Source organism: Cloeon dipterum, chromosome 1 (genome assembly GCF_949628265.1).
Source record: "Cloeon dipterum chromosome 1, ieCloDipt1.1, whole genome shotgun sequence".
Lineage (NCBI taxonomy): Eukaryota > Metazoa > Arthropoda > Insecta > Ephemeroptera > Baetidae > Cloeon > Cloeon dipterum.
This window is the reverse complement of record NC_088786.1, coordinates 40,594,232-40,618,004: the sequence shown is the minus strand read 5'-3', so window position 1 is coordinate 40,618,004 and position 23,773 is coordinate 40,594,232. Positions and strand designations below refer to the sequence as shown.

Below are 23,773 nucleotides of genomic sequence, written 5' to 3'. Positions count from 1 at the left end.
GACAGCCGGCTTATTTTGATAAGGACACGAACGGAAATGATTTTTTAATCAGTATGAATTCGATTTTATGTTAATGAAAATTGAAAAAGATAGCAATTTAGATTTCATGAGTTACGGCAAATGGTACGACGGATGTGGAAGAAACTTTTTAACTTACGACTTGAAAAAGGTGAAGATTTAGTTTTGATGTAGGCATTTCAATGATTAAAAATCATCCAGTTGAGCTGGGCAGCTGCCAGGGATAAGTGCTGTGACATTGGCTTGACCCTGGCCTCGATGGAAACTGCCGGAAAATCAAGTTGCTTCTCAAAAATCGCCTCCAGTAAAGATAATTACACTTAATCCATTGAAATTTGAATAACTTTATGAACAATCGATTCCTGAGGAACAAATTATAGGTTACGCAGTAAAGTGCGTTACTATAGAGTGGTTTCTTGTATAAAACATAGTACGAATTTCCACAAAAAAGCTTCCAACCCCTCTTCTCATATTAGTCACCGCCATCTTTTTTGTGCTCTTTATTTTAGAACGTTGCGTCTGAGTGTTTGTAAGGAACCTCACCTAATTTAGCTTAACATAACTCTTTAGGAAACTTTTGCCAAAACTGTAAAAAATATAGTTTCCGAGTTTCTTTCCAATATAAAACGGTCTACATAAATTTAGAGTACGCTCCGGACACTTTTGGTGACTTCTGGCTCTCGGGAACTGACCTAAATTGTTCGTCCAACTTCCGGTGGTGCACATTGGACCGAGATTTCGTTGATTCTGAGCTCAAGTGGAAGGCTGGACATCCTCAAGCAGGTCTGGACTGCGTTTATCTCGAAGTTCGAAACGGATCCGTGCTGCTTGCCTCCGCCAACTGTGCCGAAAATAAAACTTTCCTTTGCGAAGTGCGAAAGAAAGCCACCGCCCAAAAAGCCATGCAGACCGAATGTGCAGAAACTTGGGACATCACTAGTGGTACACTAAATAAATAAAATTTAATAAGCCTAGAAATTTTAATCAATTTTTTTCTCACGTCAGAACAAATTGACTTGCTCTTGAACGCCAGCACTTTTCTTACGGCAGATATCTCGCTCAATTTGAAAGTTGGCATTAAATTTCTCTCTTTTTCTCAAAATATACTTCTTTTTAATCATTCCAGTGCTTCTTGAAATGCGTTGGAATCGAAATAGGGATGGTAATTAATTAATTATAAGTTTAATCAGAAAATATACAATATTTTCACCGCGCAGTTTGACATCGGAGCATTGAACAGCATTGCGACATTGCGCCAAATTGAGTTGGTGTCGCAAGAGGAGCCTGAAAAAATGGAGCACGGATTTGTTGCCTACGACACCTGCGGCGGCAAAAGTTTGATTTTTTTTATTAAATTCCCAGCAAAATGTCTAAATCAAAGAAATAATCAGAGTTTGACGACGAGTGCGTGACTGCTTATGAAACTTACAAATGCGGCCAGCAGGAAGCGCCTGATCTTGTCTCGAACATCATTTCGAACAATTTCGGCAACGATACGATCGTATTCAATATAATATTGAGTGTTATGTTAGCATTAAATTATGTTTTGCAGCTGAGTCCCCCGACTCCGTGCGTTCCAATGCGCCGAACGTGTTGGCTTTCGGATGTGTATCCCTGCATAAAAAACGTATTTAATTTTTACACCTTATTTTATGTATTGTGGAAATTGATTGAAATCTGCAGCAAACAGCCATTGACAGGCTAAACTCTGACCCAGATAAAAAAGGTATATTAATTTTCTTCTCGATTATACTTAATAATTTTCTTTAAGATGATCATGGCCAATGGATTACTTTGCAAAACACTAGGACATTTTACTCCGGATTTTATGATGATGGGGGATTATCAGTAAGGATTAAGATATTCTAATATATTTTCTGCAAATCTTATTGAGATATATTAGGACCCGGTTAAAGCCTTTAAACATTGCTGTGAGCTCGGATTGAAATTATTTGAGCCTGAAACTCTTGAGGATATGGTTTTGATGAGACAAATTTCGAGTAAGTTCTGCCAATTTTTATATTCTAGGTTGTGACAAAATCGGCCAAAAGACTGCCCAATCTATATATTTTCTCTAGTAGTTTTTAACAAATAAAATCCATTTTAGGTAAAATTTTCGTACTTTTGATCTTTAGCCGTTTATCTTTAATATATTTTGAGTCCTTTGTCCTTCATTTTTATTCTTCTTTTGTGTACACAGGTTTAGGTCAAATTCTTGTGGGCGAAACTGTGGCGGTGAACCAGACGCACGAGGCTTGGTGTGGCAGCGGCTTTGTTTTACCCGACGACTTATATGCCGTGGAAGGACAGGCTTCAAGGTACCCGTGCGTCGAGTCCCTCGTCGTGTTTAATCCGTATTACGGTAAAATCTTGCCCTACACTTATATGGAAGAAAACGTCCTGGACTACTTCTACAACCGGGACAAACATGCTTCCCCAATGAACATTCTCAATACTTACGTTTGTGTGAAACCTTAAGACAGGGATGTTTGGATTCCTTTTTTTTTATTTGTGGTTTTTGTTTCAAACGGGATAAATAAGGATTTAATAAAAATATTTTGTTTGTTTTTAAATTGATTCTTTCTTTAAAATTTTCTGTTACCTCTTCATTTATGTCATATTAATCATTCACAATTTAGGATTTATAGGCGCTTTTATATAGTGAGACAAATTTTTGATATGGTGTTATGCTAAAATTAAATTATTTTTGACTTAAACGCGTATAATTTCATCAAGCTGTAGAGGGAAAGAAATAAAAACACCCCAAAGAGGAAGCAACAGTAAAAAAGTTGTCCTCAGCTTATTTGTTACTGTCATTGTTGCGCGTACATCTCAACTTTTGGGGACGGGGTAAGAATACATATGTATATATCGTGAGAAAACTTTGACATTGTCCTATGCTAATTTTAAATCATTTTTAATTATAAGTTTGGTTGACCAGAGTTAGAAAGCCGTGTGCTACTCAAACATGCACACGTTAACATACGGCATGCTTGTCATGGCTTCCATTATCTTCTGTTTAAAGTGAAAAAATTCCATAGTGAGGCTCTTCTAGAATGTGTTTGTAAAATTTGTGATTAAGAACATGGACTTATCTATACTTTTCTGAGCTATGTGACAGAAATCAGATGAGCCAGACCCAAGCTGCAAAATTGCCATCTAATTGACTGTCCAAATATTATATAATCTGTTGTACCCAACTTGTGCTTAAAATAAATTGATTGATTGAACTATATGTTTGCGTAAATGCTCAGAAAATTCGTCAAAGACGGTCTTTAACAAAACAAAATTCAGAATACGTTACAACAATTTGAAATTTGAAATAAAACAATTAGCATTCACATAGAAAAGTAATTAACAAACCAATCTTATAAATATTTATTGCCTGCAATAATAAGGCTTGCCAGGCAAAATTCACATCAAAATCGCTGCCGAGCAACGCGCGTCGATCAGCTGCGACAGGAAGTACCGCTGATGACGCACCGCATTGCAACATCGCAGAGGAGCAACAACAAATGCGGCCAATCGAACAGGAAGCTCCCACGAAGCCAACGAAAACGGATGCCAGCAGGAGCGAACGCGCAGTAAAATACAAATTAAATTTTCCCTGCAAGAGCACCAGCTTCTGCTACAACAGAGGAGCTGCAAGATGCAAAATTGCTAGGGAATTAAGGTGTTCTACCCTCTAATCTCTCTCTTATCTATATAATGCACCAACGGAAAAATGAACCAAACATATTATTTATGAAGATGAGAAGTAGACATTTCTTGGATATATTTTTTAAATAGAAATGTATTAAGTATAAGATCAAAAGTTCTTAGAAAAAGAAAGAAATCTACGATTGAATTTGACATTTAAAAGTTGAATTTTTCTTCAGCTTGTGAAACAGGAAATAATGCGAATGATGCCCATACGACTACGTGAGCTCGCATGCCACAATGAAATTCATTTTACAGTTGACTCGTCAGTATAAAGCCACACAGTTGGCATGAAAGCACAATGAACATCATATTTTGGTGCTTGATATTTGATATAATGGATTTAATAAAACATTTGGTTGGACGTTTATTAGGTACACACTGCATTATTTATTGCGACCTTCTTGATTTATCGTATATTAAACAGTTTTAAAATTTCGGTGATAATATATAGTGACAAAACCTTTGACATTGTGCCACATTTTTTAGTTAAAGGTTGACTAAACGCCCTTCACTGTGTGCTCATTATTTAACCAAAAAATATAAACAACTTGAAAAACTCCCCAAAGAATTAACTCACATCAGCAAAAATTGTATAGCTAACAAAACCCCAAATATTTGTCTGTCATGCAAGACAAAGGATTTTAAGTTATGCCCCCACCATTGTGTATAGTTTAAATGCGGTCAAACCTTCATAAGCTTCCATATTAAAAGAAAACAAAGCCAACAAAAAATCAATTAAGGTTTGACGCAAATAAAGGTGTAAAATGTGTTCATCGGAGACGCGTATTTCGACGGGTTGATGTAATAGTCGAGCAGGTTTTTCATTCCGTTGGTCAGAACTACGATTCCTTCGTAGGACGCACTGCCCACGATGACCGCCTGCTCGCACGTGTACCTCTCCGAATCCACATGGCTGCTGTACACACTGTCCGGCAAAACACGGCCGCTGTGGCACCATGCCTCGTGCGTCTGGTTGACTGACCTTGTCTCGCCCACTAGCACGTTGTTAATCACTCCTATACAAAGTGAGAAAGATATATCTTAAGAGGGCTGCTCAGGTAGTCTATAATTCGCTGAGCCCTGAGTTTGCGTAGTGTGTCGTAATTGATGAAGCCAACCGTGACGTATAAATGTCGCAAAACGAAAAAAAGCGGCCGAGAAAATGGCATTCGAAAAGTGCAACAAACAACCAGCAAGAAATTGGATATCTGAAGATATCTGCCATATGACATAGAGGCTGTTTAAAAGTATATCATCCGGATATCCTTTGAATCCTGAAGGATGTCTTAGTTTCTTACTGGGCTACAACGGTCGAGGCGCGGCTGGCTTCGCTAATTCCGACACAGAAGAGCCTCGAAATGTTGATATCCAATCCCGGAAAGAAATTTGATATCCGAGGATATCCGCCTGTGACATACGAATTAGGCTGTTCGATCTGGATATCCTGAAGGATATCCAACTTCTTGCTGGGATTTAATAACAAGGGGCAAAAACATGCAACGCTCTCTGATAAATAAGACCCCAAACCATGTATAGGCAAAAGGAAAGAAATGTAATAATTTACTAAAAGGTCATACCACTTATATCTTGAATCAACATTACATCTTCCAGAGTTTCAGGCTCATAGAACTTAAGTCCTAGACCACAGCAATGTTTGAACGCATCGACCGGATTCTGTCATTTCGTGTTTGAGCTGCTGTGATAGAGAGCATTCTATTTATAATTCTTACCCACATTCCACCAGTTTTAATAATTCTTCCGAAATAGAATGATCTACTATTTGCCGCTGCTATTGTTATCCACTTGCCATCATTATCTAGAATTAAAAAAAGAAGTTAGACGAAGAATTTTCAGCTATTATCATTTAATATCACCGGCTGGATTATCGATAGCTGTTTGCTACAAAAACAAATTAAATTTTGTGCTCGCAAAAAAATGAGGTACGTAGAAATACGTTAATTTCGCAGGGATATGAATCCGAGAGCCAACAAGTTCGACGTCTTGGAACGCACGGCGTTGGAGGAGAGTACTGAAATTTGTTCGAAAATTAATTGAAAAAATAGATTTTAATTGATTTAACGATTGTGTCATTGTCGTGATTATTGGTAATGATTGCTGAGACCAAATCGGGTGCTTTTTCCTGTCCGCACTTGTAAGTTTCGTACGCAATCACGCATTCATCATCATTCTCTAAATTTTCATGTGAAAAAATATAGTTAATTAAAAAATAAACCGGGCAGTCAAACTTTTGTCACTGCAGCTGTCAAAAGCGACGAATCCTTGTTCCATCCTCTCAGGTTCCTCTTGGGAGACGAGTTCTATTTGCCGCAATGAAGCTATAAGATTCAGGCCTCCAATGTCGAACTATAAAAAATTATATTTCTTGGAGAGTTTTCATTTTTTTTAGTTTATTTTAACTTTTGAGACGTTTTTGGGGTTATAAGGTGTAATAATCACCAGATTTGGGAAAAATTAAATAACCTTTCCCAGTAAAGCAGACTTAAGTTATTTTTCTAAATATAGGAAAGTTAAAGCTCATAGAAAACACAAGTAAGACGTCAGGGAGTCCCTCGAACAAGAATAAAAATTAAATAAAATGAAGAAATAACCGCAATGATTTCATAATCTCTTCCCACTGGAAACACCCAGCATGAACATTTGACCCGGATATTCTTTTAAAGATTTAAAAAATCAATACCATTCCTATTTCGACCCCAACACATTTCAAGAAGCACTGTAACGATATGTTATGAATAAGTTTTAAAGAATAAACAAAGCAAATAGTGAAAATGTCTGATATGTTTTGAAATGAATAAAATAATAATTGAATTTTGAAAGAATTAAACCAATTGATTTAATTTTGAAATTCAGCCTTGATTCTTTGTTGATTTGGTCTTGACATCAAGGAAAACAAACTTAAGTTAGAAACGTGATTTAACGAAAAACAATGCGAAAAAAGTTTAATACCCGCAAGGGGAATTTTTGGCTGACTTTGAAATTCAAGATTGATTCAAGTCTAGATCAAAGAAAAAAAGGACCATTCCAGATATTGAATCAATCTTGACGTCAACCTTGAATCAGATTTGACGCCCTTGAATGTCAGCCTTGATTCAATTTTGAATCAGCATTGAGTGGTTACTAGGGTTGCGACACCAACTCAATTTGGCGCAATGTCGCAATGCTGTTCAACGCTCCGATGTCAAACTGAAGATAAAACATTTTAATTCCTGATTAAACTTGCAATAAATTAATTACCATTCCTATTTCAATTCCAATGCATTTCAAGAAGCACTGGAATGATTAAAAAGAAGTATATTTGGAGAAAAAGAGAGAAATTTAATGCCAACTTTCAAATTGAGCGAGATATCTGCCGTAAGGAAAGTGCTGGCGTTCAAAAGCAAGTCAATTTGTTCTGACGTGAGAAAAAAATTGATTAAAATTTCTAGGCTTATTAAATTTTATTTATTTAGTGTACCACTAGTGATGTCCCAAGTTTCTGCACATTCGGTCTGCATGGCTTTTTGGGCGGTGGCTTTCTTTCGCACTTCGCAAAGGAAAGTTTTATTTTCGGCACAGTTGGCGGAGGCAAGCAGCACGGATCCGTTTCGAACTTCGAGATAAACGCAGTCCAGACCTGCTTGAGGATGTCCAGCCTTCCACTTGAGCTCAGAATCTACGAAATCTCGGTCCAATGTGCACCACCGGAAGTTGGGTGAACAATTTAGGTCAGTTCCCGAGAGCCAGAAGTCACCAAATGTGGCCGGGGCGTACTCTAAAATTTTTGAAAACTGATATACGCTACGACAAAGACGCTACGAAACTGCATTTTTGACAGTGGTAATGGATTCATGAGACTTAAAAGTTATAGCTGGATTAGTTTAGGCTGCTAGAACAACGCTCGAATGGATTATTTAATTAATTTTCTTTACTTGAGACGATTTTTGAGAAGCAACTTGATTTTCCGGCAGTTTCCATCGAGGCCAGGGTCAAGCCAATGTCACAGCACTTATCCCTGGCAGCTGCCCAGTTCAACTGGACGAATTTTAATTATTGAAATGCCTAAATCAAAACTCATTCTTCACCTCTTTCAAGCCGTAAGTTAAAAAGTTTCTGCCACATCCGTCGTACCAATTGCCGTAACTCGTGAAATCTAAATTGTTATCTTTTTCAATTTTCATTTAAATAAGAAAATCAAATTCATACTGATTAAAAATTGATTTCCTTTCGTGTCCTTATTAAAATAAGCCGGCTGTCATAGAAATTAATATAGTCAAAACAATATTTATAAAGCAATTATTATTTTACATCTCTCTGGCAGACCTTTTTAGGACACGAAGCCACGCAGGGCTTAGCTGGAGCTGCTGCTATCTGCATCTGTGCATGTTTATAATTTATTTTAAAAACAATTGCATAAAATAAATCACACCTTGCAGGCGAAAATATATCTATTGGAGCAATTTCTGTCGGTCATGATGGTTCCTGTGTCGTTGAGAACGAAGCGAAAGTGGACACAATTCTCGCTGCCTCCAGCATTGTCGGGCTGGCCAGATTCCCACCTGAGTCCAGGGGCGAAAATTGTGGGTCCCGTGGACTCGCACCACGACCACTGCCGCTCTGCTGAACCCTTACTCGCGATGCCGGACGTCCAGTAATTGAAAATGGCCTTCCAGTTGTCTACGTATTTCAAATCTTAATATATAAGATTATTATTTAAGTCTGAAAACATTACCTTTGTAAACTTTAGTCATATTAGTAAGCCCTAGTTGCTCGGCCACGTTATCAATGTTGAGAGTTTCCATTCCTAAAGCGCAGCACTGTTTCCAGTTGGAAAGCCAAGTCATCTTACCAGGAAAATCATTTCTTAATCCATGTTCATAATGTTGAGAAGTATATTTTTACCGGCTTGTTTCCGAGGAGATAAGTATAATTGCCGATTGTGATCCAAAATCCGTAGGAAGTCTTGTCTTTATTAAATATGAATTAAATTCATGTATTTGTAACATTTAAAATCGTTTCTTTTACTTATCAAGTTTCCATCAGGGTCAAAAAGGGAATCCTGGAAATAAAAGTAACTTTTAGAGCTTTGGATCATGGTATTAAAGAAATTGAAACATTTTTCGGAAAAAGCTGCGGACATTCAACCGGGATTTGGCAGATGTAGTTGAGAGCGTCGTCGCACTTTCTGTGCACCAACCCCTGCGTTTTAGGATCGGCAGTATTGACGAGCGCCAGACAGCGCTCCAGGGAGGACGAAGTATTGTTGAGCCAAAAGTCCGGCGATGAGATGAGAGTGGAGGAAACATTGTTGCCCGTCGAGCACCACGCGTACTTTTTATGCGTGTCGCAGTTCTCATCTTCATTCGAGCCGCTCGTCCAATACGTGCCAGCTACGGTTTTTAGTTAATTTTAATTGAATTCAATTATATTTTAAAACCTTTAAAACTGGCAAGACAGTTCAATTCCTCGATTGAAGTGACAGCTAAAAGTATCATGTCCAACGCCTTGCAACGCAACGCTGCTTCGTTTCTCGACGCCTATTTAATTTTAACTTGCTTATCTCGTCTTAATTTCCCAACCAATTTAATAAATACTAACGGTAATAGTTGAGACGAAATATTTTCTGCTGTTGCAGTTTGATGAGCTGAGAACTGAGCCGTGTGCTACAAATTTTTCAAATTAATAAAGTTTCTATCAATTTATTAAGTGATCTTAAACTTTTATCAGGCGGTTTCGTGGGATTTTTCTTGACAAGGCGTGAGAGAGAAAGTTAAAATTTTGACTCGATAAAGATAATTTTTTTACCGCCAAGAAATTATTGAAATTATCGCAAGTCAAATGACAGGGAGGAGGCTAGAAATATTTTTATTAAAATAAGGCTTATCTGAACTTTCACCGAATGATATACCGTAGTTGTTGTTGTTGTTGTTGTAGTTGTGATAGTAGTCGTAGTAGTTGTTGTAGATTTTAATTGGTTGGTTGAATCAACAGTTTTTGAAGTAGCGCTTGAAATTGTTAGTGTTGTAAGTTGAGTCAGAACTGCGACTTTTGATTGTGTCGAGAAGGATGATATGGTTGTTGATTTAAATAAAGGAATTGCTGTGGTTGTTGCAAATGAAGATAAAACTTGGGCTGGACCAGCAGTCGACGAGGGCAAAATGGTGACGAGGGTGTTGGTCGTGGCGCCACTGCCTGCGTTAATTGAGGTCGGACTAAAGGAATCAGGGGATGTTCCGCCCGGCGGTGTTGAAGGATTGAAATCGACCGGGTTATTTCCTTGACTTATTATTGAAGTGCCTCGAGACGTAGTTTCAGGTTCTCCAGGCACTCCAGGAGTGCTCTTTTCCAGAATACCGTCCAGGTTTTCAGGGGCTTGAAATGAATTTTTAAAAATTATTTTCCTCTCTGTGAGTTTGCTCATGCAGTACTCGGTCCGCTGCTAACTTCCGTTGTTGCTGGTTCGTCATTTATTTTCCGAGAATCCTGTATCCCGTCAGAGCCCCCTGATGCAGTGGACACGTAGCCAATCAACGTTGTTGGCCCCATTTCATTTTCCTTATAATTATTTATTAATGCGCAAAAGCATCCAGATAAATAATTTAATATTGGCCGTATTATTTACCTTTTTGCCTTTTGGTGATGTCGTAATTCTTCTGTTCACCGTCACATTTGACGCTTCGCATCTTCTAAATCCGCAACACCTGATGATATTTTTCCTCCGAATTTTCTTCGGAAGTTGAATTTTGATCGGAGCTGCTTATTGACACTTGAAATTAGTACCAATTTAAAAAGCGTCATTTTTAAATACCTGAATTTCCTCCGCGAACATGAATTCTGATCGACTTTATTTTGCTTTTCTGTTTAGGCTAGTATTTAATTTAGTTTTCATCCCAAGTAAAATTAATACACGATTAATGCACTTACTTGATTTCTAGCTTCGCCAATTCCAATAAGAATTGTGAAAATCAAGCACCAATATACGATATTCATGTCGTTTTCATGCCTGATGCTGTGGCTCTACTGAGATAGAGGTAATGAAAAATTGAATTTTATTCTATATGGCGTTCGAGCTCACGTATTAGTCATATGTCTGGTTTCCTGTTTCAATGCATCTCATATGGCTTTAAAATATTCAATTATTCACGGCAGAAATTGTACAAGGAAATTTCTCCGTCCAAGAACTTTTAGATCTTAAATAATTAAATCGTTTTTTACAAATACTAAACGTAAATACAATAATTATGTCAAAAAATGCTTAAAATCCTTAATTTTTTTCTTTTCGGTTTTTCATTATGGAGATTTGAGGATTAGAAGAATATGATCCTTCTTTAGCAACTTTGCATTCTGCATCTTCTCTGTTTGATGCTGGTGCTTTTGCAGTGAAAATTTGCTTACATTTTACTGCGCGCTACCTTTCTGACATCCGTTTTCATCGGCCGCATCGCTCAGAGCCAGAGCATCCTGTTTGGTTGGCCGTATTTTTCCAGTAAAAACATAGAGTGATATTTCTCGTGGAAAAGAATGTTATGTAACTATGATTTGTATAAGATATGATTTTAATCCGAGCTATCAGAGTATTAGAATTATTCACGAAATAATTTCTTAATTTTTTTTAGTAAAATAAAAACTGCATTTAAGTGCTCCTCCGTTGTTACAATTTAATGGTTCGTCATCGACGCTACTTCCTGTCGCAGCCAGTTGGACGTGCTGTGCGGCAGCGATTTTTACGGAAATTTTTCCAGCTGATAAATAATAGTGCACGTTGATCAATTTCTTATTTTTTCTGTGTTGCACCATAGTCTTCTTTATTTGTTGCGCTCCTTTTAATACAGGGTCGGTTTAAACCTTTGCACAGCCGCTCCCCAAATTAAGTTAAAGCCCTAAAAGGGTTCTAAAAAACACTCCCCTATCTTCATGTGTAAAAATATCGGCAAAACGAGAAAGCCGCGAGCAATCGACGCGGGGTGGTGGCAAATGAAGGAAAATAGGGTCGAAATCACCCTCGGGCCAATTGGGTGTAGTAATAGTTTTAACATTTGCCAATAAAGTTTTCAAAATATTCAACTTTATAGCAGAAAGGATAATTTTTCTCTGAAATATTTCTAAAATTCCAAATTTGTTGAGATTTTCACTCTGGAGTGAAAGCCGCTAAATTATTAAGCCAAATTCACATCTCTTATTAAATTAGTCAATTGTTTATATAATTTTTAACATCCCTGAAGGAACATATAAAATTGAAAACTGTGGAAAAACGGAGCAGATTTTTTCTTGTTTAAAGTTTTCAGGGTCGTTAGAAGAAAACTTCATCAATTGATATGCCAATTTTATTTAAAGAAACATGACTCATAATAATCGGACGCGTCAAAACCCTCTAAACAAACCAAGAATCACCGTACAACGTCGCAGTTTCTTAATTAGCATAAAGAAGAAAAGAATTGTTGCACCCACACCAAAAAAATTTTACAGCAAAGCATTTTTTGTTTTCAACTACGGTTTGACACAAATAAAGGAGTGGAATTTTTGTACATTATAAGTGCCGTTGAGATAGCTCTTGTAGATGTTCTCGCCTTCCAAGTACTCGTGGACAATCCACGGTGGAGAGATTACCACCACGCTGACCACCGACTGCCAGCACGGATACCAGTTAGCTCCGGGGATGAACAAGTCTTGCGAAACCATCTGTCCGCTGCGACACCACACCTCGTGCGTCTGGTTGATCGACCTTGTGTCGCCGATCACCGCCCGCATATTATACAATCCATCCGCTGAAAATCAAATATGAATTGAGCCTTTCTCTTAGCTGACTGTCTCAGGTCACATAAAGAGAATTTGTCAATATTTTAAAAACGAGGAAATTTCTAACAAAGAAAGCTAAAGAGCATCTCTATAAAGACTGCAGATAAAAAATTAATTGTATATTCGTATACTATATGGTCGTAAAAGGTCTGTCAGTTCGGCCATTGATTCAGGTTCCAGGAGATGCATTCCACGAGCACAGCAGCGTTTGTACGCGTCCACCGGATTCTACAAATTATTATTTATATATGTAAATATACAAAACTGTCAATATCTTAATCACGTACCAAAGCTTGTCCACTGTTAATATTGCCAAAATACAACGTCTTATTTCCATAGTATCCCACGTATCCATTTCCATCTTTAAATCACGGGGATTGTTAAGGAAATACGTAATTTCAAATAAATATTGCCATGCCTGTGCCCGAAGGATTCGGATCCACGAAGAGCGTGTTATACGTAGTTTGCTATGAAAGTGCAATTATTTCAATTTAGTATATTATAGTTTTAAATGGGGGGAATTTTCTAGTACGTTCAAAATGCAGGGAATCGAATCCGTAAGCCAACAAGTTCGGCGTGGTGGAACGCACGGTGACGGCGGTGAATACTACAAAATTCAAAAAAATATTATCTGGATATCCAATTTCAAGCAGAAACACTGTTATTTTTGCAGTGACTTACCACTGATCCATTATCGAAATTTCTTTGGACAATTTTCGTGACCAAATCCGGCGCCTTTTCTTGGCCGCATTTATAAGTCTCGTAGGCAGTCACGCACTCGTCGTCAAACTCTGCATTTAAAACAAAGTTTGCTAGGTGTCTAGTTTATTAGAATACAAACTTTTGCCACTGCACGCATCGAAGGCAGTAAATCCTTGCTCCATTTTGACAGCATCGTCCATGGTCACTAATTCTATCTGCCGCAGAGTTGCGATGCTGCTCAACATACCCAGGTCAAACTAAAATATAAAATATTATTATGCGAGAAGATTTTATTAAATTTAAATACCATTCCAAACTCAACTCCCATGCATTTCAAAAAACACTGAAATAAAATAAGTTTAATTGACCAAAAGGTTTGTTTTAGTATATACTTTCAGATCTAAAGAGATGGTGGTGGTTGGTGAGATAAAAGAGGCAGCATTCATTAACAGGTCGATTTCCTCTGGAGGTCAGAAAAACTGTATCTTTAAATTTTCTATTAATATATTTTTGGTTTTAACTGGTGGTGATGTTCCAGATTTCCGCGCACTCGCGCTGAGTTCCCTTTTGGACCGTCGCTTTTTTCCTGGCTTCGCACAAATACTTTTTCTTCTCTGTGCAATCTGCAGAGGCCAAGAGGACGGATCCATTCCTCGATTCAAGATAAACGCAGTCCAAGTCTGTCTTCGGGTGTCCTGCCTTCCACTTTAATTCGGAATTGTCAAAGCCCCTGTTCAGGGAGCACCACCAAAAATCTGAAGGACACCCCAGGTCGGTGCCGGACAGCCAGAAGTCGCCGTAAGATTCATTACCGAATTCTTAAATGTAGAAGATCTCAATAATTTACTTTTAAATTGCTGTATAGTTCGTACTTTCGACGATTTTGGTAAAGCAACCCAATTTTCCAGCGGATTCGATCGACGCAAGGTTCATTCCGATACTGCAGCACTGGCGAGTGGCGGTTGTCCAGTTTCCCTGAGGACGAGATTTAATTTCTAGCGTAAATTTATTCATAAATGTACCGATTCAGCGGTGATTAAAAAGTTCCGACCACATCCCTCGTACCAATTGCCGTATAAGTTGAAGCCTTATTATAGTAATAATTAAAGTATTCACTTTGCGATGAAAAGAGAACAAACACGTACCAATCAGGGTATTATTTGAATCAAATTTTGTTTTCTTAAAGAGGAAATTGTTAAGCGATTTAATGAAATCTTATTTTGTTCATTTACATCTCGCTTGCAGACTTCTGAAGGGCACGAGGCAATGCAAGGCTTAGGATTTGGTTTTATTTCAGCCTGTGGATTATTCATTTTAATATAACAATTTATATAGAGTATAATATATACCTTGCACGCGAATATGTACTTGTAGTCGCAACTTCTATCGGTCAAAATGGTTCCCGTGGAGTTCAGAACGAAGCGGAAGTGGACGCAGCTCTCGTTTCCACCCTTATTGTCGGGCTGTCCGCGCTGCCAGGTCAGATTTGGGGGGAAAATAGCTGGCCCGAACGGCTCACACCATGAAAAATGTCCTTCTGGAGAACCTCTCCAAGTGCCTGAGGTCCAATAGTTAAAATTCGCCTTCCAGTCATCTAAATTATTGAAATAATTAGGAAATTGTATAATAAATAAGTACAGTTGGCTCACTTTTGAAACCGAGAGACATGTTTGTCAGGCCTAGTTGCTCCGCCGCTGTGTCCAGGTTCAGGGTCTCCATTCCCAATGCACAGCACTGCCGATAATTATCCAAAAAATTCATCTATGAATGAAAGTTGTAGAAAAATCTTGATGAAGTTTAATATTTAAATATAAAAACCGGCTTATTCCCCAAAAGATAGGTGTAGCTTCCGATGTTTATCCAAAATCCGTAAGAAGTTTTATCTAAAAATTATTTTGTTTAATTGTTGATCAAAGAAAAATTATCACTAATCAAGTTTCCAGCCGAGTCGAATAGAGAATCCTTCAAATTTTAAAAGAAATTAAATTCAAGGCAGCATAATTTTCTTGCCACAAACATTTATAAAGCAATCCTTGGGACAATCGACGGGGTGTTGGCAAATAAATGGCAGGGCTTCGTCGCATTTCTTGTGCACCATCCCCTTTTGAGGGGTGCTGGATAAAACGACGGCCAGACAGCGTTCCAAAGTAGGAGGAGCAACGGTGGGAGGCAACCAAAATTTATCCGAAGAAATGAGACTGGTTGAAATATTGAAACCAGTCGAGCACCACGCGTACTTCTTTTCTTCATCGCATTTTGGATCTTCATTCGAGCCGCTCGTCCAAAAGGTTCCATCTTTAAAATTAATTATTAATTTCTTAAACTGCTTGGAAAAGGATAGAACCTTTCAAACTGCCGAGACATTCCATTTCCTCGAAAGAAGTGACGGCCAAAAGCGTCATTCTCATCGCTTTGCATCGCAACGCCGCCTCGTTCCGCGCCACCTTTTGATTTTAAAGTCTTTTTTCTCTATTTTAACTATTAATTTTTCTTACGGCGACTTTTGAAACGTAGTACGGTCTATTGTTGCACTTTGTTGCGTTTTGCATCGATCCATCCGCTATTTAGGAAAATAGGAGATGGATTTTAAGACTTCGGTGCTTAGGGTTTTATGCCTTTTCCTTTACCTGGAGAAGGGACCTCTGTTGGATTCTGTAATTTTTAACGATTAGGTCAAGATTATTGTTCTTTTCTTTTAAAATTTAAGAACCTGAAGAAATTTATTGAAATCTGTGCAAGTCAAACGACAAGGAGGAGGCTAAAAGCATTTTTTTTATTAAATTTTAATTATTATTTTAAATTGTTCCAGACCGACCGTCGCCGTTGTAGTGGTTGTTGTTGTAGTGATGGTAGTTCCTGGAGTGGTTGTTGATTGAAGGGAAACGGATATTGTTGAAGTTCTCAGCAGTGGGTCCGCTGGAGCTGTTGAGCCCGGAGGAATTGAGCCCAGCACTGACAGTTTGGGAGTGGACGAGAACAAATTCGAAATCGTAATTGATGCCGAAGGATCGCCAATTATTCCTGAAGTTCCTGTTACTTTCGCAGCATTATTTATCGAATCTGGAGGAAATGCCGTTGCTGAAGAGCCTGACGATGACAAAATGTTGCCGAAAGCGTCCGTCGCGGTCCCACCGGCGCCATTATTTTGAGACGAAGAATCTACAAGATTTAAAGACGCGTCGCTGGAGGGCGTCGAAGAGTCGCCGCCGACCTGACCGTTTCCTTGGTCTGCTGTTGCGTCACCTGATGCAACGTTGTTTGAACCACCTGCGCCACCTATTCCTCCTCCAGCTGGAGAATTGCTGTCCACGCTGCCCAAATTGTCCCCATTGTCCGCATTGTTCCCACTGTCCGCAACGTCACTGGAGCTACCAGAACCTTGAGTTTCTTTACATATATTTTATTTCGTGAAAAAGTAATGTTTATTATTTATTACTCTCTCCTCCACTGACGTCAACCGTTGGCTTGTTATTCTGATTATTCAGTCCGTCAGCGAGTCCGCCGCTTCCTGTCGCAGTCGTGGTACCACCATAGCCCACCAATGACGATGATATGCCTGCTTTTCCCTTTGTAAATTCGATTAAATATGCGCATTGAATATATTAAACGAGTGAAAATCGTAGCTATTACATTATGTGTCGTCATCTTTAATTTCGTCCCGTTTGTATTCATCGAAGGAAGACATTTTTTAAATCCACAGCATTTGATGATATGTCTCCTCCGTTGTTGCTTCGGAATTTGAATTTTGATGGGAGCTTTACAGAAAACAATTTAAAATATAGAAAAATGTTAACACGTTTCAGCTTCTTTTACCAGAATTTCTTCCACTCAGCTGAACTTGATAAACCTTCATTTTACTTTTCTATATACAAAAAATGGTTAGTTCTAGCTGTTTCTATTCCTTTTAAATCATGCGTGTGACTTACTTGATTTTTGGATTCTCCGATGCTGACAATGACAACCAAAATTAAAACCGTGGCCCACAGAACGCTCTTCATTTTGCAATCGCTTTGGAGTTGGCAGCGAGCGAACTGGACTGATTAAATTTCCTCTGTTTGCCTCGAGTCTCTACTGTGTGTCGCTGCACGTGTATCCTGTTTTGAGGCCTCAATAAAACTGATTTCCGCTCAAACCGATGGAAAATTCCGCTGTCCGCACAGCCAGCAGATGTGAAATTTAACAATTCTGCTAGATCAAAGCTCGAGTGATTTTAGCTCGTATTCAATTTTGCAGCATCAAGAAATAAATAAATCTACCATATTTTATTAAAACAATTATTTCAACCAAACATTAATATAACTCGGCTGCGATGTCTAAAGGTTTGAAGACCCACTGAAACCACATTTTTACCGTTTAAATCAAATCCTGAGATTTGAATTAGGTTGGTTTTTATGAACCTTACTGCGCATGCATTCCCCCTCTGCCGTCACAGCCATGCTTCCTGCTTGGAATTGGTTGTGACGTCAGAAGAGGGGTGAAGCTTGCACAGTAGCGACCAAAAATTCAAACGATTAGCGCGCCAAAACAACGTGCGTTTTTATTTGCGCCTCAAACATTAATTTGAAATTGCGGTCAATCACTATCGACTTTTTAGCATCCCTTCGAAAAAATCTAAAATTGAAACCCGTAAAAATGGGAGCAATTTTTCTTGTGAACGACCTTCAGAACCACTTAGAGTCTTTAGGGATATCACAAATGAATTTCAACAATTAATGTGCCAATTTTTTAATGGAATACACGACTCAAAATAATCAGATGCATCAAAACCCTCTAAACAAACCACCAATCACCAAAACGTCGAGTATCCTCTAACAGTTTCTTTGTTAGTATAAAGATAATTGTTAAACCCAACACCAAACAATTTTATAGAAAAGCATTTTTTGTTTTCGACTACGGTTTGATACAAATATAGGTATGGAATTTTTGCACGTTATACGTGCCGTTGAGAAAGCTCTTGTAGATGTTCTCGTTTTCCAAGTACTCGTGGATAATGTACGGAGGAGAGACAAACATCACGCTGACCACTGATTGCCAGCACGGATACCAGTTAGCTCCTTGGATGAATAAGTCTTGCGAAACCATCTGTCCGCTGCGACACCACACCTCGTGCGTCTGGTTGATCGACCTTGTGTCGCCGATCACCGCCAGCGCGCCATACAATCTATCGGCTGAAATTTAATTTTTCACAATGAATTATTTCGTCTTTCGTAGCTGACTGTCAGGTCGCTTAAAAATGTATTCGCCAATATTTAAAAAAAAGAGGGAGTTTCTAACAAAAGAAAGCTAAAAAGACTGCAGATAAAAAATTAATTGTATTCGTACTATATGGTCTTAAAAGGTCTGTCAGTTCGGCCAATGATTCAGGTTCCAGGAGATGCATTCCGCGTGCACAGCAGCGTTTGTACGCGTCCACCGGATTCTTCAAATTATATATATGTGAATCCAAAACTTTCAAATTCTTATTCACGTACCAAGACTTGCCCATCAGGATTGCCAAAATACAACGTGCTATTTCCATAGTGTCCCAGATATCCATTTCCATCTTTAAATCACGGGGATTGTTAAGGAAATACGCAATTTCAAATATAAATATTGCCATGCCTGTGCCCGAAGGATTCAGATCCACGAAGAGCGTGTTATACGTAGTTTGCTATGAAAGTGCAATTATTTCAATTTAGTATATTAGTTTTAACTGGCGAGAATTTTATAGTACGTTCAATATGCAGGGAATCGAATCCGTAAGCCAACAAGTTCGGCGTGGTGGAACGCACGGCGACGGCGGTGAATACTACAAAATTAAAAAATACATAAATTAGGATGTATCTAATTTCTCGATGGAACAGTGCAGAAAAACTTTAAAAAGTCGGTATTTTCGTAGTAGCTTACCACAGTTTTATTATCGAAATTTCTTTGGACAATTTTCGTGACCAAATCCGGCGCCTTTTCTTGGCCGCATTTATAAGTCTCGTAGGCAGTCACGCACTCGTCATCAAACTCTGCATTTATAACAAAGTTTACTAGGTGCCTTATTAAATAAAATACAAACTTTTGCCACTGCACGCGTCGAAAGCAGTAAATCCCTGCTCCATTTTTACAGGATCGTCCATGGTCACAAATTCTATCTGCCGCAGAGTTGCGATGTTGCTCAACATTCCCAGGTCAAACTAAAAAATAAAATATTAACAGGAGAAGATTTTATTAAATTTAAATATAAATACCATTCCAAACTCAACTCCCATGCATTTCAAAAAACACTGAAATAAAATAAGTTTAATTGACCAAAAGGTTTGTTTTAGTACATACTTTCAGATCTAAAGAGATGGTGGTGGTTGGTGAGACAAAAGAGGCAGCGTTCATTAAGAGGTCGATTTCCTCTGGTGGTCAGAACAATATCATTTTAAATTATATTTTTCATATATTTTCAGTTATTTACTAGTGGTGATGTTCCAGATTTCCGCGCACTCGCCCTGAGTTCCCTTTTGGACCGTTGCCTTTTTCCTGGCTTCGCACAAATACTTTTTCTTCTCTGTGCAATCGGCAGAGGCCAACAGAACGGATCCATTCCTCGATTCGAGATAAACGCAGCCTGATTTCGGGTGTCCTGCCTTCCACTCCAGTTCAGAATTGACAAATCCCCTGTTCAGGGAGCACCACCAGAAGTCTGAAGGACACCCCAGGTCGGTGCCGGACAGCCAGAAGTCACCGTAAGACTCCGTGCCGAATTCTTATAAGCAAAAGATCTCAATTAATAATTAACTTATAAATTGTTCTACTTCGCACTTTCTACGATTTTGGAAAAGCAACCCAATTTTCCAGCGGATTCGATCGACGCAAGGTTCATTCCGATATTGCAGCACTGGCGAGTGGCGGTTGTCCAGTTACCCTTAAAAAGCATTTGAATTTGTAATGTTTAATAAATTAATGCGCATAAGAATGTACCGATTCAGCAGTGATTAAAAAGTTCCGTCCACATCCCTCGTACCAATTGCCGTAAAAGTTAAAGCCTTAAAGAAATAGTTTAATTAATCACTCTGCCAAGAAAAGAGAACAAACACATACCAATCAGGGTATTATTAGAATCAAACTTAGTTTTCTTAAAAGAGAATTTTGTTAAGAGAATCTGTGAAATATTTATTATATTTTACATCTCGTTTGCAGACTTCTGAAGGGCAAGAAGCAATGCAAGACATAGGATTTGGTTTTATTTCAGCCTGTGGATGATTCACGTTTTGCACTTACTGTATACATATTTATCGAGTTAATTATACCTTGCATGCGAATATGAACTTGTTGTCACAACTTCTATCGGTCAAAATAGTTCCTGTGGAGTTTAAAACGAAGCGGAAGTGGACGCAGCTTTCGTTTCCACCCATGTTGTCAGGCTGTCCGCGCTGCCAGGTGAGATTTGGGGGGAAAATAGCGGGCCCGAACGGCTCGCACCATGAAAAATGGCCCTCCGGAGAACCTCTCCACGTGCCTGAAGTCCAATAGTTAAAATTCGCCTTCCAGTCATCTAAATTATTTAAATAATTAGGAATTTGTATGATAAATAAGTACAGTTGGATCACTTTTGAAACCGAGCGACATGTTTGTGAGGCCTAGTTGCTCCGCCGCCGTGTCCAGGTTCAGGGTCTCCATTCCCAATGCACAGCACTGCCGATAATTATCCAAAAAATTCATCTATGAGAGTGAAAGTTGTAAAAAAATCCTGATTAAGTTTAATATTTTAATATAAAAACCGGCTTATTCCCCAAAAGATAGGTGTAGCTTCCGATGTTTATCCAAAATCCGTAAGAAGTTTTATCTAAAAATTATTTTGTTTAATTGTTGATCAAAGAAAAATTATCACTAATCAAGTTTCCAGCCGAGTCGAAAAGAAAATCCTTCAAATTTTAAATGAAATCAAATTCTAAGCTGTAATTTTCTTGCCACAAACATTTTTAAAGCAATCCTTGGGACAATCGACGGGGTGTTGACAAATAAAGGGCAGGGCCTCGTCGCATTTCTTGTGCACCATCCCCTTTTGAGGGGTGCTGGATAAAACGACGGCCAGACAGCGTTCCAAGGTGGGAGGAGCAACGGTGGGAGGCAACCAAAATTTATCCGAAGAAATGAGACTGTCCGAAATATTGAAACCAGTCGAGCACCACGCGTACTTCTTTTCCTCGTCGCATTTCGGATCTTCATTCGAGCCGCTCGTCCAAAAGGTTCCATCTTATAATTAAATTATTAATTTCTTACACTGCTTGGAAAAGGATAGAACCTTTCAAACTGCCGAGACATTGCATTTCCTCAAAAGAAGTGACGGCCAAAAGCGTCATTCTCATCGCTTTGCATCGCAACGCCGCCTCGTTCCGCGTCACCTATTGATTTTTAAGTCTTTTTGCTCAATTTGAATTATTTTTTTACTTACAGAGACTTTTGAAACGTAGTACGGCCTGTTGTTGCACTTCATTGCGTTTTGCACCGATCCATCCGCTATTGAGAGAGATTAATGAGCTCTATTATTAAAGGCTCAGATTTTTTTTACCTGGAGAAGGAGCCACAGTTGGATTCTGTAATTTTTATTGATTAGGTCGAGATTAACTGTATTTTATTTAGAACTTAAGAACCTGAAGAAATTTATTGAAGTCAGTGCAAGTCAAACGACACGGTGGAGGCTATAATTTTTTATTTAATTTATTAATTTATTTAAAATTGCCCAGACTAACCGTCGTCGTTGTAGTGGTTGTTGACGCGGTGGTGGTTGTTCCTGGAGTGGTTGCTGGTTTCACGGCAACGGATGTTGTAGAGGTTCTCTGCTGTGGGTCCGCTGGAGCTGTTGAGCCTGGAGGAATTGAGCCCAGCACGGACAGTTTGGGAGTGGACGAGAACAAATTGGAAATTCCTTGAGAAGCGGAAGGGTCGCCAATTATTCCTGAAGTTCCTGTTACTTTCGCAGCATTGTTTATCGAATCTGGAGGAAATGCAGTAGCTGAAGTGTCTGAGGAAGACACAATGTTGCCGAAAGCGTCCGTCACGGCACCACCGGCGCCATTATTTTGAGACGAATCTGCAGGATTTAAAGACGCGTCGCTTGAGGGCGTCGAAGAGTCGCCGCCGACTTGACCGTTTCCTTGGTCTGCTGTTGCGTCACCTGATGCAACGTTGTTTGCACCATCTGCGCCACCTATTCCTCCTCCAGCAGGAGAATTGCTGTCCACGCTGCCCAAATTGTCCCCACTGTTCATATTGTCTCCATTGCCCAAATTGTCCGCATTGTTCCCACTGTCCGCGACGTCATTGGAGCTACCAGAACCTTGAGTTTCTTTACACATATTTTGTTTCTTGAAACATTAATGTTTAATCTTCATTACCCCCTCCTCCACTGACGTCAACCGTTGGCTTGTTATTCTGATTATTCAGTCCGTCAGCGAGTCCGCCGCTTCCTGTCGCAGTCGTGGTACCACCGTACCCCACCAATGATGTGGAAATTCCTGCTTTTCCCTTTGAACATTTTATTAAATACGCATTACATATCAAAATTTTGTGTACAAATCAACTATTACATTATCTTTCGTCATCTTTAATTTCGTCCCGTTTGAGAACATCGGCGGAAGACATTTTTTAAATCCACAACATTTGATGATATTTTTCCTCCGCTGTTGTTTCGGAATATAAATTTTGATGGGAGCTTTCAAATAAATAATTTAAACCATAGCAAAAGGTTAAAACACTTCTTTTACCAGAGTTTCTCCCGCTGAGCAGAACTTTATAAACCGTCTTTTTCTTTTTCTTATATATAAAAATGGTGATTAGTTCTTGTTCTCCCTTTAAATCGTGCGTGTGACTTACTTGATTTTTCGTGTCTCCACTGCTGACGATAACAATAAGAATTAAAACCAAGCTCCACGGAACGCTCTTCATTTTGCAATCGCATCGGAGTTGGCAGCAAACTGGACTGATTAAATTTCCTGTGTGCCTCGAGTGTGTGTCACTGCACGTGATTGAAGGGCACGCGTAAGCAGCTGCACGTACCATAGCTCGCAATAAAACTGATTTCCGCTCAAACTGATGGAAAATTCCGCTGTCCGCACAGCCAGCAGATGTGACAGTTGACAATTGTTCTAGATTAAAACTCGAATGATTTTTATTCTTATTATACAAGCAAATTTTCAGCATCAAGAAGCATAAAATTGAATTTATCTTTAAGAGGTTGTCGATTGATCTGGGATTTCTGACGTTTGTTGAATCTGCAGAAGGTTCAGCGCAGAAAATTCAGTGATCCAATTAGTGGCGACACCAGCAAATTATATCTCCAAAGATTCTCGGCGCCGACTCTTTTTTGAAAACTTCTGGTCACATATTCTGCCTTTTAAATTTCTGAGAATTTCAATACTCATTCGCCAGCCAGAATTGTGACGTCAGAAATTGACATTTTTCTGTTGAATCAGGCCGTCAGCAGAGAAGCTTCCTGTCCTGTCGCAGTCATGGCGGCTTTTTAATCAGAATTGATGTTGAAACTTTCTTTTTCCCAGAGTCAGGTGGAATTTATGCGTAGTAAATTTCTAATTAAATT

The 23,773-nt window shown here is 38.8% G+C and overlaps 6 protein-coding genes and 2 long non-coding RNA genes across 8 annotated transcripts; 1 reads left to right on the top strand and 7 right to left on the bottom strand.

Moving 5' to 3' along the window:
* Positions 1-709: 709 nt before the first annotated feature.
* LOC135943224 (uncharacterized) lies at positions 710-1,887 on the top strand. Its single transcript, XM_065489685.1, has 8 exons — positions 710-960; positions 1,024-1,088; positions 1,145-1,180; positions 1,236-1,353; positions 1,410-1,519; positions 1,571-1,645; positions 1,702-1,744; positions 1,790-1,887. The coding sequence occupies exons 1-8, from the start codon at positions 921-923 to the stop codon at positions 1,885-1,887; spliced, it is 585 nt and encodes a 194-aa protein (XP_065345757.1). The 5' UTR covers positions 710-920.
* A 6,253-nt stretch (positions 1,888-8,140) lies between these two features.
* LOC135943214 (C-type lection lectoxin-Enh3-like) lies at positions 8,141-9,212 on the bottom strand. The gene is made up of 4 exons (XM_065489675.1): positions 9,155-9,212; positions 8,833-9,107; positions 8,450-8,561; positions 8,141-8,394 (listed from the first exon to the last, which is right to left on the bottom strand). Exons 1-4 carry the CDS (start codon positions 9,210-9,212, stop codon positions 8,141-8,143), a joined length of 699 nt encoding a protein of 232 aa, XP_065345747.1.
* Positions 9,213-12,093: 2,881 nt separating this feature from the next.
* On the bottom strand, positions 12,094-13,672 carry LOC135934007 (uncharacterized). The gene is made up of 8 exons (XM_065475498.1): positions 13,608-13,672; positions 13,523-13,558; positions 13,355-13,472; positions 13,195-13,304; positions 13,046-13,120; positions 12,801-12,980; positions 12,645-12,741; positions 12,094-12,482 (listed from the first exon to the last, which is right to left on the bottom strand). The coding sequence occupies exons 1-6, from the start codon at positions 13,659-13,661 to the stop codon at positions 12,912-12,914; spliced, it is 462 nt and encodes a 153-aa protein (XP_065331570.1). The 5' UTR covers positions 13,662-13,672; the 3' UTR covers positions 12,094-12,482; positions 12,645-12,741; positions 12,801-12,911.
* A 415-nt stretch (positions 13,673-14,087) lies between these two features.
* Positions 14,088-14,485, bottom strand: LOC135934010 (uncharacterized). The gene is made up of 3 exons (XR_010574050.1): positions 14,361-14,485; positions 14,238-14,302; positions 14,088-14,190 (listed from the first exon to the last, which is right to left on the bottom strand). It is a non-coding gene; the product is annotated as an uncharacterized LOC135934010 (long non-coding RNA).
* Positions 14,486-15,838: 1,353 nt separating this feature from the next.
* On the bottom strand, positions 15,839-17,213 carry LOC135943205 (keratin, type I cytoskeletal 9-like). Its single transcript, XM_065489663.1, has 5 exons — positions 17,142-17,213; positions 16,652-16,781; positions 16,308-16,593; positions 16,031-16,245; positions 15,839-15,867 (listed from the first exon to the last, which is right to left on the bottom strand). The coding sequence occupies exons 1-5, from the start codon at positions 17,211-17,213 to the stop codon at positions 15,839-15,841; spliced, it is 732 nt and encodes a 243-aa protein (XP_065345735.1).
* An 849-nt stretch (positions 17,214-18,062) lies between these two features.
* On the bottom strand, positions 18,063-18,759 carry LOC135934011 (uncharacterized). The gene is made up of 3 exons (XR_010574051.1): positions 18,687-18,759; positions 18,538-18,634; positions 18,063-18,383 (listed from the first exon to the last, which is right to left on the bottom strand). It is a non-coding gene; the product is annotated as an uncharacterized LOC135934011 (long non-coding RNA).
* A 726-nt stretch (positions 18,760-19,485) lies between these two features.
* On the bottom strand, positions 19,486-21,536 carry LOC135943196 (uncharacterized). Its single transcript, XM_065489651.1, has 7 exons — positions 21,479-21,536; positions 21,152-21,429; positions 20,784-20,895; positions 20,484-20,728; positions 19,996-20,098; positions 19,649-19,939; positions 19,486-19,589 (listed from the first exon to the last, which is right to left on the bottom strand). The coding sequence occupies exons 1-7, from the start codon at positions 21,534-21,536 to the stop codon at positions 19,486-19,488; spliced, it is 1,191 nt and encodes a 396-aa protein (XP_065345723.1).
* Positions 21,537-21,812: 276 nt separating this feature from the next.
* LOC135943187 (nuclear pore complex protein DDB_G0274915-like) lies at positions 21,813-22,532 on the bottom strand. The gene is made up of 2 exons (XM_065489640.1): positions 21,927-22,532; positions 21,813-21,827 (listed from the first exon to the last, which is right to left on the bottom strand). Exons 1-2 carry the CDS (start codon positions 22,530-22,532, stop codon positions 21,813-21,815), a joined length of 621 nt encoding a protein of 206 aa, XP_065345712.1.
* Between the last annotated feature and the right edge of the window lie 1,241 nt (positions 22,533-23,773).